This window comes from Trachemys scripta, chromosome 17 (assembly GCF_013100865.1).
Source record: "Trachemys scripta elegans isolate TJP31775 chromosome 17, CAS_Tse_1.0, whole genome shotgun sequence".
Classification (NCBI taxonomy): Eukaryota; Metazoa; Chordata; order Testudines; family Emydidae; genus Trachemys; species Trachemys scripta.
In genome coordinates this window covers 8,766,720-8,781,448 of record NC_048314.1, presented here as the reverse complement: position 1 = coordinate 8,781,448, position 14,729 = coordinate 8,766,720, and the positions used below count along the sequence as shown (strand labels likewise).

General features: G+C 49.0%; 1 protein-coding gene across 4 annotated transcripts in view; it reads left to right on the top strand.

Annotated features, from left to right (window-relative positions):
• Positions 1-8,411: 8,411 nt before the first annotated feature.
• The window catches only part of WHRN (whirlin), a 104,257-nt gene continuing 97,939 nt past the window's right edge, over positions 8,412-14,729 (top strand). For 3 of the 4 annotated variants that reach the window (XM_034793890.1, XM_034793887.1, XM_034793888.1), the window contains exon 1: positions 8,413-9,709. In XM_034793890.1, coding sequence (XP_034649781.1) covers positions 8,987-9,709 — 723 coding nt within the window. In that variant the 5' untranslated portion in view covers positions 8,413-8,986. Of the gene's footprint in view, positions 9,710-14,729 lie in introns of all 4 variants that reach the window. The other variant, XM_034793889.1, reaches the window with a different exon arrangement.

Genomic DNA, 14,729 nt, shown 5'->3' with positions numbered 1-14,729 from the left:
AGTGTGAGGCCCCAGGTACCCCCTCCAACACCCCCAAATACTCCCTCCCAATATAGACACCCCCAAATACCCCTTCAGCACTCCCAAATATCCCTTCCAACACCCCAAATACCCCTCACAGTACACACCCATCCCTCCAGCACCCCCTCCAACTCCCTCAACTATATCCCCCTCCAACCCCTCAACTATACCCCCTCCCAGGACATACACTCCTCTAGCACCTCCAGTAACCCCTCAGAGTACACACCCATCCCTCCAACACCCCTCAACTGTACCCCCTCTTCCCCTCCCCCAGGCTGTGTCCTCTATTTGGGAACTTGAAGTATGAATTGTACCTACCTGAACTGTACAGTTGGTTTCAAACACAATGAGCTAGATCCTTAGCTGGTGTAAATCAGCACAACTGTCCCTTTAGTGCCCCTAGAGTCCAGTTCTCCTCAGTAGTACACTGGGGTCACTCCACTGAGTGTATTTAGGTCCATTCCAGCACCTATGAAAGCCAGCGGAATGAGACACATTGGCTTTACCGGGCTTTGGATCCGGCCCTTAAAGCAGCCTAAGAGAAGAATCAGAGGCAGCTTCATTTTAAAACTAAAACTCCACAGATCACCATCGTAGGCGGCTTGAACCTACAGTGTGTCTGAATGACCTCGATGTACTGTAGTGAGGGGGAAACAAATCACCAGTTGATTCATTATGAGGTGGCTCCTTCCATGTGTTCACAGGGGGCTAGAGTGTTCGAAGAGCTAAGTTGCCCTCATTTGGGCACCAAAATAAGGGGTCAGCTTTTCCAAAGAGCTCAGCCCATTGGGAGAGCCGAGCTCCTTGGAAAATACGGCCTTTGGCTAGATACCTACATGGGAGCTGAGCTCTTTGGGGAGTCTGGCCCCAGTTGTCAGTGCTGAGGATTTGGAAACCTGGCCCTGAGCTGATTTGAAACTCTAGCCCTGCATTTTTTTTCCCCATCTGAAATCTTATGAGTTTTAGCTCTTGGATTTACGGGTGCCTGCTCTGAAGATGAATGGACTGTAATCTTATTAAAAAGGGTCAGTGCAGATTGCAAGGGTCAACAATAAGCTTCTTATAAAGTCCCTACTTTGGGATTTTTTTATAGCAAATTGCTATTTCGAATTCCCCCTTCAATCTCCTCTACTCTCCAACAGGCTGCACTGCCCCATAACACAGCCACGCGCTATGGACACAGCAGTTCAAATAACTCAGAATCAAAGTCTTGACAGACCCTTGTGGCAGCCTGAGTTGTCTCAGTGACTGTAGCTCCAAACGCTCCCCTCGTGGAAGGATTACAACCTTATTGGGGGCACATCAGACTGACAATTCGTCTTTTATCTCAATGACCAGGGTTGACTTCTGCCCCTGAAATTAGTACACTGATCTCATCCTTAGTCTCTAGTGTAACACAGTCCACATTACCAAAGCAACAGGCCATGTGTCATGATTGGCAGTCTGTGCTCCAGAGATGCCTGACTGTCATAGCAAGATGTGCAGCTAAGGACTGTGAGGCACTGACAAAGCTGTATAGGGGTGTGTTGGGAGAAGCAAAGGAATGATAATCCTTAGCTCCCATCCCTAGTTTGCAGAGTGTCAGAAGACAATGGGATAAGTGTCATAAGCCCCAGTTTAGGAGACACACCCAAGGTCATAAACTGCACCATTGCCAGAGCTAGAAATAGTACTCTAGGATTCTGACTGCTGCCCTACCCACTACACCACCTCTCTGTAGTAAATGTGTAGCTTAAGTGAAGCAGAGATCCAGTCTTCTTTGGCTTATGTTGATATTAGGTTTTACGTCCAAAATGCCCTGTAGGGTATTCAATTCTTTACCTGCATCTTCACACTTGTCAATTAAAAGGGCCAGATCCTCAGGACTTTGCTCCGTGGAAATCAATTGAGCTATGACAATTTACACCAACTGAGGACTAGCTTCATGGAGCTGATGCCAATTTACCTCTGCTGAGGATTTGGTCCCATTGACTCCAAGGAGCAATGCCAGTTTACACAGCGGAAGATCTGCCCCAAAGTGATGCAAATGGTCTTGCTTCCCTGCATGTTTCTAGCTCTATTTCCTTTAAAAAAAACCCACACACACGACTTGTACCCAAAGCCGCACTGTTAGGGACCAGTTCTGTGTGGGAACTTAAACGCTCCTACTACATGTTAAATAGTAGCAACTCCCAGAGCATTCCACCTGAATAGCACCACTGTAAAAGAGATCGGAATCAGACCCCATGGCTTGTGTTGCCCTCACTCCAGGGGTCAAATGCAATGTTAGTGTAGGTGGGCAGCGTGGCCTAGGGGCAAGTGCACTAGACTGGGACTCAAGAGACTTGGGCTCCATTGTTGACTCTGTAACTGGCCTTCTTGGTGCCCTTGGGCAAGCCATTTCACCGCTCTGTGCCTCACTTGCCCGGTCTGTAAAATAGGGATAACGCTGCCTGCCTTTGTAAAGTGCTTTATGATCTGTTGAGGAAAAGTGCTATAGGGGAGAGAAATAGTTATTATTGGGCCTGGATGTTATTTAGTTACACTGATCTAAGCCCAGAATAACTGGGCACAGAGATTACCCAGTGCAGTAGATATTCCTAGGTAGGCAGCCGAATGGAGAGCTGATGTCTCGAGTTCACACCGCTGTGAAAGCGCAATCATTCCAAAATTTGGCCACTTCCACGAGAGTTGCCACTGTTTACTTTGAGCTGCATTCGGCTGAATTTGTCCCATTATCTGATGCTTGCTGGGCATGTAGCCGCTTTTCGAGCCAGCAACAATCAAAATGTGCAGGGCCAGCTCCGCATCTACTCTAAGCTCCACCGGCTTGGGCCTGGTAACCAAGAAGGCTGGTCCCCTGGTTAGTGTACTAATGGAGAACTTGCCAACGGCAGGTTCCCTTCCCTGCTCTGTTACAGACTTCCTGTATGAAAATCATTTCGTGTTCATGCCTCACTTCCCCAGCGATCGAAAAAAGGGATGCTCACACTTTCCTATCTCCCAGGTGTTGTGAGGACAAATATATTAAAGAGTGTGAGGTGCCCAGCATGGGCAATGGGTATAATAGGCCAGGGGAAGTTAAGCCTCCCCTAATCCAGGCCATGGCCCCGCCCATGCTCTACCCCAAGGCCCCCCCCCCCCCCCCAAGCCAGCAGGGGCTCAGCCTGCCAGCAGCCCTGGCTGGCTAGGGCAGGCCAGCCCAGGGGTCCAGCTGGCTCGGAGATCAGGCCAGTGCTCGAGCTGGCCAGTGACCCAGGGGACAGGCTGGTGCTCAGGCCAGCCAGGGCAGCTCAGGTGGGCCGGCTCAGGGCAGCTCAGGTGGGCCAGCCCCAGGGTCAGGCCAACTCAGACCGGCTGGTGGCCCAGAGATTGGGGCAGTTCAGATGGGGCTCCTCCAGCCACAGTGGGGAGGTCCCAGGGCTCCAGCAGAAGAGTAGGGGCAAAAGGGGCCAGGTAGGGGCAGGGCCTTGGGCAGAAGGGGCCAAGGGCTAGCCTTCCCAAAGGGCAGGTTCACCTGCCTCCCCTGGTGCCCAGGTACAACAATGATGGGGGCTGTGACAAAGTTCCTCCTCTATCTTGGTGGGTCCTGCGCTTATTGGTGGATTTTCTTGCCCCAGAGATTCACCATGTGGGTTGGGGAACAACCCAGAGACCTTCCCCTCTGGAAAAACCCACAGTCCAGGTCAATTGGGAGGTTTGGGGGGAACCCAGGCCCGCCCTCTACTCCGGGTTCCAGCCCAGGGCCCTGTGGACTGCAGCTGTCTATAGTGCCTCCTGTAACAGCTGCATGACAGCTACAACTCCCTGGGCTACTTCCTCATGGCCTCCTCCAAACACCTTCCTTATTTTCACCACAGGACCTTCCTCCTGGTGTCTGATAACACTTGTGCTCCTCAGTCCTCCAGCACCACACCCTCTCACTCTCAGTTCCTTGCACCTCTTGCTCCCAACTCCTCACACTCACACCACAAACTGAAGTGAGCTCCTTTTAACACCCAGGTGCCCTGATTAGCCTGCCTTAATTGATTCTAGCAGCTTCTTCTTCATTGGCTCCAGGTGTCCTAATTAGCCTGCCTGCCTTAACTGGTTCTAGCAGGTTCCTGATTACTCTAGTGCAGCCCCTGCCCTGGTCACTCAGGGAACAGAAAACTACTCATCTAGTGACCAGTATATTTGCCCTCTACCAGACTCATGTACCCCACTGGTCTGAGTCTTTCACAGGGCATATAAATACACTAGATAGACAGATTCTACATGGCGGTTTTTAGGCATTAATGTGTGGTCGGTAACAACTACTTTGAAGGGATTCTATTCTACTGTTAACTCTTTACCTTTTTTGCCCTTCCCTTGTTTTTTTTAATTTCTGTTGCTGCTGTTGTGTTGTTTAGTTTTGCTCACTTTTCTGCCATATACTGTATTGTCCTTTTTTCCCAATTACATTGGCTGTTCCATCTGCTTATTTATCAGAGTTAGAACCCAAATTAGGAATCTGCCAGTTTTTGTTTTGTTTTAAACAAAGCCCTGAATGAGCCAACAAAGCTTTGATACATAAGACTACTTGTAATGCAGCTGTTAAAGCCCTTTCATTATATCCATGAATAAAATGAATTCTATTGCCATCGAGATGCATCTGATAGATTAAGTTTAATCCTCCTCTATTGCTTTGGATAGAAGGCACTTCAGCAAAGGATAGAGAGAAAGAGAGACTTTAATGACTCTGGAATAGAAAATGGTTTTCGCTCATGTGCCAAAGACAGAGGAAAAGGAAAGATTAAATGAAAATGTACATAATAAAAAAATTAATCAACCAATGAGACCCCGTGGTCGCAATGCATTTTTCAACTGATTTTTCTCCCGAAGCGTCATGTTCTAAGCTTAGCAAAGGTCACAAGTGAAATTAATTTGAAGGTGTGAACTTACCTTGGAAAGAAGAACGCTTGTGGCCTGCAGTCATTCCACCTCAAGCAATGGGCTGGCTCCATTTTGAATGGGAGACCTCCAGAGTATAGATAGGAGAAGGGATCCAATCCCCCGGTGTCATGCCAGGGGACCCTGTGCTGCCAGAAGGTCCATCTCTCAGTTTATTATTGTTTTGTTTACGTTACGGTAACATACAGAGGCCTCACCTAAGACCAAGGCCCCATTGTGCCAGACACTGTACACACACGGTGAGTGAGAGCCCTTGCCCAGAAGAGCTGACAATCCAAACAGAGAAGACAGACACTGTGTAGGAGCAGAAAGAGAGGTTCAGCAACTTGTCCAAGGTCACACAGCAGGTTGGTGGCAAAGTGTAGACCAGAAACCAGCTCCTCTGAGCCCCAAACTACTGCCTTACCCACTAGACCATGTTGCTTCATTAAAGCCCTGATCGTTTGTGGTCATTTAAGCTACCATAACATTTCTCTTTAGAAATGGGGGTGTTACCCCTTCTGCCATAGCTGTCTCCCTGGGTTAATGCTCTCCCTTTCATTTCTTCTTTCTGTCATAACTGGATGTAGTATCCTTCTTCAATTCCTCTCCTAGATTGCTGTGTCAGGCGATGTTTAGGAGCTGCCTTTAGGATTCCACTAAGGAGTGACTGCATTTAATGGTAAGTGTAAATGGACCCTACATAGCCAGAATGTACCAGATGGGGATTTTGTGAGGCGATTTAGCCAGTGTTTATGGAGTGCTTTGAGTCTCCTAAATGAACGGAGCTGTATTATATGATCCAAAGACCAAGGAAGTTGATGGAAAGACTCCATTTGACTTTGATGGGTTTGGATGAGGCCCTTAGGCCCAGAGTCACTCAGGGAATAGGGACTGGCTTATGTAAGCAGGGACATCAGCCAGTCCCTATTCAGAAAAGTAAGCATGTACTTAAGTCCTGTTGACATCAATGGGATGTAAATATGATTCAATTTAAGCATGTTCTTAAATGCTTTGATGAGTCACAGTTTAGTGTAGATGACTTATTACTATTATTATTAACCAGAATTAATAATTATTAAACATATTAGCTATTATTAATTACTATTATTATTAACAACTTGGATTGGCACATCAGCAATAGAAAAAATACTCTCAAGGGTCAAATAACCAGTTCACTCTGAAGGGGCAGTGGACATCCAAACCAAGGTATTCTCCTCAGAACAGTGTGTAAACTGACTCTTATTCTCTGACCTATAGGCTGGCCCAGAGCAGCTTTTAGATACACTGAGATCTTCCTTTCCCATCATGTCCTTTCTAAACAATTAATTCACTATCAGGGAGGAAACAGAATTCTGGGTCCCAGCTGCACAAAACACCAGAGTAAACTGCACAGTTTGCGAGCAGATCTGAAGGTACTTATGCAAGATGGATGGGGGGAAACTACCAGTGAAATATCAGCCTATTCCCCTTCCAGCCTGTTGCCACTGTACGGTGAGGACTTGTGATCTCACACACACACACACACACATACGCATTTTGCGTGTTAAAGGGATGGAAACAATCCCATTTCACCATTTTCACACCCTGATCCTTCCCTAGGCAATGACTCATTAGTTACAATGGGTCTGATCCACCATTCCTGGCACTCTCTTTTTCTCACTGAAATCAATGGCTGGACAAGGAAGGCAGGATCAGGTCTCAGATTGTACAGCACTGTTATTACCCAAAACAAAACAAACATACTAAACCCCTTATTTAGGCTCCATTCCCTGCAATGGGCTGCATGCAGACAGAGCCCTGCACTTGCATGGAGCCCAATTAATCTCTATGGGGCTCTGCATGGGGGCAGACCCATATAGCTGACAATGCAGGGTTGGGACCTGTGTTTGTAAGATCTTTGGAGCAGGTATGGTCTCTTGCTCTGTGTTTGTACAGCACCTAACACAAAGGAGACCTAATCTCAGTTGAGGTCCCTGAACCCCATAATACAACTACTATCCTTATTAGTAAAAAGATTAGAGGTTAATCACATATGGAGACGAATTATTAAACCCAGTCATGACAACTATAATTGGAGAGGAGAGCGGCATGGTTTAATGGCCTAAACATCTAAGTCCATCTCTTCCACAAACACCCTCTGTGGGCTTGGGCAAACCACTTTACCTCTCTGCTTTCAATGTTATTAAACAAGAGTGATCATTATCCATCTGTCTCTGTAGGCACTTATTATAGCCAAGATTTAAAAAAGGGACTCGTGATTTTGGTTGCCTAATTTTCTGGTGCCTGACTATAAATGGGCCTGATGTTAGAAAGTGGTCAGCACTCATACTCTACAAATCAGGCCTCGCTCAGGTGCCTCAGTGTGAACCCCAACACTGCATCCCCCAGAGTCACCAGCCACTTCTGAAATCTCACCAGCATACCAGGGAATGGGAGCTACCTAGCAAAGACGTGTGCTGAGAATTAATTGCCTGATGTTCCTAAAGCACATTGAAGATGGAAAGTGCTGGGTAAATATGAAGTTTTATTTTGAGTATAATGGGAAAACCAAGCTAAGGACGTTTGAACATTAACCGCACGCCACGGAAATTAGCTCCTGGGTAGACAATTCATTCCCATATTTGACAGTGGCACCTCAGACAACTTGTTTGTACATTTTTAAAAAAAGGTAGCAAAGAGAATTTCAGTATGTCTAAACAACTGGCAACAAAGAGAAGGTCTGACCTTTCTCTCAGCTGCACCACTTTTGCACTGGCGTATCTCCTTTGACTTCAACGGAGTCACTCCTGATTTACCCTCGTGTACAGGATAAGAGCAGAATCAGACTCACAACGTTCAAACTCAGAGACACTTCACATCCCCTTCCAGAACAGCACATCCCCGGCTGTGAAATTTGCAAGTCCAATCATTGTATTTCCTCTCAACTGCTCTTCTCTCACGTCCTCTTTGCGTAATAAACAATTCGCTGCCTTGATCTATGAGTCTCTCCAGGCATACCAAATTACTGTGGTTTGAGCATTGGCCTGCTAAACCCAGGGTTGTGAGTTCAATCCTTGAGGGGGCCACTTAGGGATCTGGGGCAAAATCAGTACTTGGTCCTGCTAGTGAAGGCAGGGGGCTGGACTCCATGACCTTTCAAGGTCCCTTCCAGTTCTAGGAGATGGGCTATCTCCATTAATTTAAATTGCTTGTCCCCTGCGGTTATAATGGCAATGGGGGATTGCAGAGGTTGTCTCTGCTTTTACAAGAAAGAAGGAAGGAAAAGGCGCCGCAGTTCTCCTGTATCCAAGCCCACAATGCGCCTGCCACAGTCAGAGGCCCCATGCACCGAACTGGACTGTATCACCCCGTCTCCTGGCAACCGGAGAGCAGTCAGGAACACGTCATTTCCGGAGGCGCTGCTGGCAGGGGGCGGGGCCTGGCGAGCCGGCGCCAGGGGCGCGGACGGGACCCGGGGCAGGCGCCGGCTCAACAGTTTGGCAAAGTCGCTCTGCGGGGCCCGATCCAGCGGCGGCGGGGCCCGGCGGGCGCCGGGCGCTGGCTCCGGGGCCGGGCGGGGAGCCCGGCCGCTCGGCGGCGGGAGAAAGGCGCTGGAGAGCGGGAGAGCTGGAGGGAGGGAGCCGAGGGGCCGGGCACCGCTCTTGGCCCGCGGGGGCGGATTGGGAGCGAGGGGGCTGCAGGCGGCCCGGCGGGGGGCTCCCCGCGAAGAACAAGCCGGGCGGGGCAGAGATCGCTTCTCCCCGGACACGGTCTGCAGGAGCCCCGGGACCGGGGCAGACTGGGGACCGGGGGGGGGTTTCCAGCGACTTTCCAGCTTCTGGGCTGTGCACGGCCCCAGTCTCGGCTCCGGGGCGTGTGTGTTCGGGGCAGGGGGCTTCCCCCTTCTCTCATGGCTCCGCTGCCCCGTGGGCTGAGCCCCTGGCCGAGCCGGCGAGCCGCCCCTTCCCCGCGGCGGGGGCTCTGGGCTGACTGAGGGGACCCCCCCCCCCAGAGCAGGGGGCTGCCGGAGGATGCTCTGACCGGGACGCACCCCCCGGCCCCAGGCAGCGGGGTCCCCCCGGGCTGCGGGGCGATGAGCGCCGGGCTGGACCGCCTGTCCGTGACCTCCTCCGGCTCCAGCTCGCCGGGCCCGGCGGCGGCGGGCAGCCGGCTGCTCTCGGCCAACGTGCGGAAGCTGCACCGTGCCCTGACCCTGCTGCTGAGCGAGCCCGAGCGGGAGCAGTTCATCCACTGCCTGAACGTCTACCACGCCCGCCGCAACGTCTTCGACCTGGTGCAGACCCTCCGGGTGCTGCTGGACAGCCCGGGCAAGCGGCAGCTGCTGCCCATGCTGCGCCTGGTCATCCCCCGCTCCGACCAGCTGCTCTTCGACCAGTACACCTCGGAGGGGCTCTGCCTGAAGTCCGGCTTCCTGCCCGGCTGCAGCGCCGGGGGCGCCCCCCTGGCTGCGCCGCCGCCGCCCGCGGCTCCTGGCTGGCCCCCGCCCGCCCCTCTGCCCCTTCCCCGGAGAGCCGGGCCGGACTTCAGCACCGCCGCCGACGGGACAGCTCCCCTGGCGGGCCCCGCCTCGGAGGAGCCGCGCGGGGCGGTGCGGCAGGTGAGCCTGAAGAGGAACAAGACCCACGAAGGATTGGGCTTCAGCATCCGCGGGGGCGCGGAGCATGGGGTGGGCATCTACGTGTCCCTGGTGGAGCCGGGCTCCCTGGCAGAGAAAGAAGGGCTCCGGGTCGGGGACCAGATCCTGAGCGTCAATGACAAGTCGCTGGACAGGGTGACCCACGCCGAAGCTGTCAAGGTAAGTGAAATGCGGGGGGGAGGAGGGGAAGCTTCTTTGGCGATTGGGCTGAATAAACTGAGATGTGGGGCAGTGGTTCTCACCCCTTCCCAGACCACCACCACCCTCCTCACTACCCTGGATCCTCCCCCCTTCTCCCCCACCATTGAGCAAGGTGGGGAGGGCAGCAGGGTTTTGACCCCCAGATTGTGAACCTTAGACCCCTGAAGACCGTGGGCAGGATTCTGTCTCTGGCACAGCGGTGTAAATCCTGAGCAACTCCAAACATTCAGTGGCGTGGCCCCTGGTTTGCCCCTTTGAAGGAGAGATCAGAATCACTCCCAGGGCATGCTGGAAGGGCGAAAAAACAGGCATTAACAATGCACAGGGACATGCCAGTCGGTTTAATGTTGAGATCATAATAAATAGTAAAGGGCGGGAATATACTGCACACAACCACTATCTGAAAGTGCTTCTCAAAGGTGGACAAGTATCATTATCCTATTTCCAAATGTTTGTCTATCTAGTTAGAGACCCCATTACCATAGAGTCTGAGCACCTCAGTAACATTCATGGATCCCCACACACACACAGATTGCAGTTCTGTGGGGCTGTCATCTCATTTTGCAGTCGGGGAAACTGAGGCACAAAGAGACTAAGTACCTTGCTCAAGGTCATACAGGAAATCAGTGATTAAACCTGGATCTGCCTCGTATCTTATCCACTAGACCATCCTACCACCTCCCACAGGTAAGGAAACTGAGGCACAGAGTGGCAAAATGACTTCCCCTCACCCCCCCAACCAAGCCCATACAGTGATTCAGTGGCAGTGCTAGGAACAGAACCCAGGTTCCCTTTCTTACCACTAGACCAGAATGAAAAAGAGAATAGTCACACACCAGGGTTGCCGGCTGCTCAGGAACGTTCCCTGCATGCACTCCGTACAACGGCTCCCCAACCTACCCCTGAGCGCGACTGTAATACAAATAAATAAGAATGACCGTGGCGCCATAAGTCAGAGTTCACCAGCCAGGGGACTAGGTGGCGGGTATCCACAGAAGGAATTTTACAGCGGCAGCTCACTGATGCGAACCTAACTCAGGTTCAAGTGACCAGAAGTTGTTGCCATCTGACAGCAAGATGTTTTGGTGAAATAGATTGGTGGGCTCAATTCGGAGACTTCCCATGGCACAATAGTTGGCAATCTTAGCAGAACAGCCAAGGGGTCAATGAGCCAGACAGGCTGGCCCATAGGGCAGAGCTGGGGAGGGGAGGTCAGGGGCTGGAAGGCTGTCTTGCAGTTGTCTGTGCTTTAGTTCTTCTGTGGATAACTGAAGCACTTTGGTTTCCAGCCCAGTCAGTTTGGTACCTTTCACCAGCACTTGCTTCTACAATCCCTTACTCCTGTGAGTAGTCACAGTGATTTCAATGGGGATGACCTGGTGAGTAAAGATTGCTTACATAAAAGTTTACAGGATCAAGCCCTTCATTTTTAAACTGTCAACTTTTCCCTTCCCAACATTTTAAAATCTCTACCCCAAGGCAAAAGAAATTGTTCCAAGCTGAAATTTAGGTATAAATAATCTCAGGACCAGACTGAAGTTTTTAACATTTAAAGAAAAATTAGAGAATAAAAATGGAATCTTATCAATTTAATATGCTATTCTGTGCTCGCAAAACTGAAAGAAAATTTCTGTTGCATGGTGCAGTGATTAGAGATGGGGACTGGGTGCCAGGACTCCTGAATTCCATTCATAGCTTTGCCACTGACTCAACCTTGTATCCTTGGACAATTCACTTAAGAAGCTCTGTCTATCTATTTACCCACTGGTAAAATGTAGATAACCATATCTACCTTCTTCACATGGATATTTTAGGCTTCATTAATTAGTGTTTGTGTAAAACACTCGGAGCTTCTTGTCTGAACAGTAGTGTTCGGAAAAAAAAATTGCCAAGGGGCTATTCCATAATAAGGTCTCCTTGTGGGTATTTTGAAATGATCAGGATACAAAATGGAAGCTCAGAAATTATCTACACATGGGCTGAAACTTTTTCAAACAACCATTTCATCACATATTCAGGGGAACGGGCATCTTTCAGAGCTCTTATGGTCCGTTGATGAAGAATGATGTGTATAATACACTTTGATGGCACTGAAGAAACCCCGCTCCTTCTTTTAAAAGGCAATCACATAACGATTCACATTGCTAGCCAGGGTGACGCCTCTGGAGATTTTAAAACTGAGTGAAATTAATGCATCGTATTGCTGTGCTGCTTTTGAAATAAACCCCAAGGAAATGCAAAGCTGAAAACCTATTTCAAATAACGTTAGGGATCTGACTTCAAAAGACACAACTCAGGGTTAAGGCATAAACGCCACCCATAACCATAGGTGCTGGAATTAGGGGTGCTGCAGCACCCCCTGCCTTGCAGTAGCTTCCATTATATCCAGGGTTTACAGTTTGGTTCAATGGCTCTCAGCACCCCCACTATAAAAATGGTTCCAGCCCCCCTGTCCATAACTCACTGTGTTATATGCAGTTATAGTAGGTTTCTGAGCACTTAAGAGGATCTTCTACACCATTTGAGCTGCAATGACAAAGCGAGTTAAGGATACAGTCCAGTCCTTCACTCCTTGCCCAACCTCCCCCTGAAATCAATAGAGATCAAATTCAGCCTTGGCGTAAGCATGTGCAACACCACTACAGTCAATAGACCAAATTCAGCTCTCAATTACACCAGGCTAAATCTGGAAACCTCCATCTACGTCAGTGCGTTACACCAGCATAAATGATAACAGAATTTAGTCAAATGGGCCAATGCCAGGGCTAATTGGCCCTCGGGAGTTTAAGGTGCACAAGAATTCAGGCCCAGAGAAATGTGTGCGATTTTTCTTCCTGTGACTTGGGGTTATTGCTGATATAAAATGTGAGCAGAGTTTAGTACCAGCTGGGGTCCTTTCCTAGCACAAAAACATAAATCACTCTAATAAGATTCCCTGAACATTGTCTTGTCCAGAAGTTTGCTTTAAATTATTAGGGGAGAGTAGCTTTCCTTCTAAAGCGGTCTGATTAAAGTGTGCTTTCCAGCCTTCTGAGGGGTATTCGTCTGGTTCCCCATTCAGTTGAAAAGGAGTATGCCTTTCCTACTGCATTCTGATCTTAATTGTCCTGCAGCGAAAATCCACTGTCTGTGTCTGGAGACTTCAGTATATGCAAAGCATGCTACCGTAAGATAGGAGTAATCAAAGCTCATTCTTCAGGGTACAAGGTGACCACCACAGGAGTCAGGAAGGAATTTCCTCTCTAGTCATTCTGCCATTCCCCTCGCCCTGCTGCATTTATGGGTTTCTTTCCATCTTCTGAAGCATCACATGTTGACCACGGACAGAATCATAGCCTGTCAGTGGTCTGATCCAATATTGGATCTGCCAGATGCCCAGATTACACAATGATGGGTACTGTACAAAAGCATAGGCAAACCGTCCGTCATTCAGATAAGATAAATAAAAACATAGGTTCATGGAGTCTATGAAATGAATTCAGAGAGTGACTAATACATACATCTCAGTAGGCCAAGGCAGTTCAGTCACTTTTGCCTTTTTTTAGCATTTGATCCTGTATCTCACCTTGCAAAAATAATCTAGTCTTTCCTGCATTCTTCCACGAAGGAAGCGAGAGAGACCGAGTCTGACATGGGGCAGTTCCTCTTTCTATTGGCTGCTGTCCCCATAGACAATCCGTGGAATAGTAATTATTTCGAACGAGTCTTACAATGACAGGATATCCTGAGAGTGGAAACTTGGCTCCAAGATAAGACTGCCACGAAGCCAGACAAAGGAGACATAAATTGATGAGTTACACACCATTCCACCTGAAAATTTACGGTTGTGCCGTGACTTGGATATTGGACTGAAGCTCTTTTACTGTAAATCTGATATAAGTAGCTAGATTACCTGAGCACTCCCAATCAAATTCACGTAATGACTGGCTTCTTAACCCAGTGCGAGCGCTGAGGGTTTATGCCTAGCCTGCTCCGTAGTCTGTATGTGTTTCATCCAAATCAAAATTAAATGACTTCATTACAATTGTCGCTCCAACGCTCTAGCACTCAGGGGCTTATCAAAAGCACATTGTAATTTAAATCATACTCTAAGTGAAGACGTTTGCATTGTCTCTATGCTTTCTAGCGCTCACCTGGTTGTGTTTACTCTTGCTACAGTATATCCTTGGTATTTTAGCAACAGACAAATGAGTGTATGTTTCACTAAGCCATAATATTTTGTCCAAGGCACTTTCAATTCAAAAACAATGTGCGCTATGTATCACACAAGGAGACATTTCTCCTCTTCACTTATTGTAGGGTGAACCGATGTCCCGATTTTATAGGGACAGTCCCAATATTCGGCGCTTTTTGTTAAATAGGTCCCTATTACCCTCCACCCCCGTCCCGATTTTTCACACTTGCTATCTGGTCACCATAGCTTATTGTCAGGTTCTTATTTGGCAGCTCAATTGTTTCAGTTTGAAGGAAACAGATAATTGGGCCAGATCCTCTGCAGGCGTAATTCAGCAGAATTCCAATGAGTCCGATTCCAATCGAAGCTACACCAATGTAAATCTAGAGTAACTCCACCAGAATCAATGGAACTGCATGGATTTACCACAAAGGATCTGGCCTGATGAGTTTGATTCTGATCTCATTCCTGCTGGCGCGAATCCAGAGTAACTCCACCAAAGTCAGTGGACCCACCCTAGATTTGCACCAGTGTAACTCAGATCAGCATCTTTGAAAGGATTCTGTGATCTCCTTTCAGGGATAAGGAGCCAGGGCAGAGGCTGTGATGAGACAGATCTGTGCTGGAAAGCAAAATAAATACAGAATACAGTAGAGCGATGTGACCGCTCACAAGTAGCCTATCCTTTTAGCAGGTGTGTTCCCCTTGTGCAGTTCTGTCTGAGAAGACTTGTTTGTGATGGAAGAGGCTCCGGTGGACAAAGGGTGGATTTTATCCATTTGTTCTTGTTTGCCTCAGTTTGGT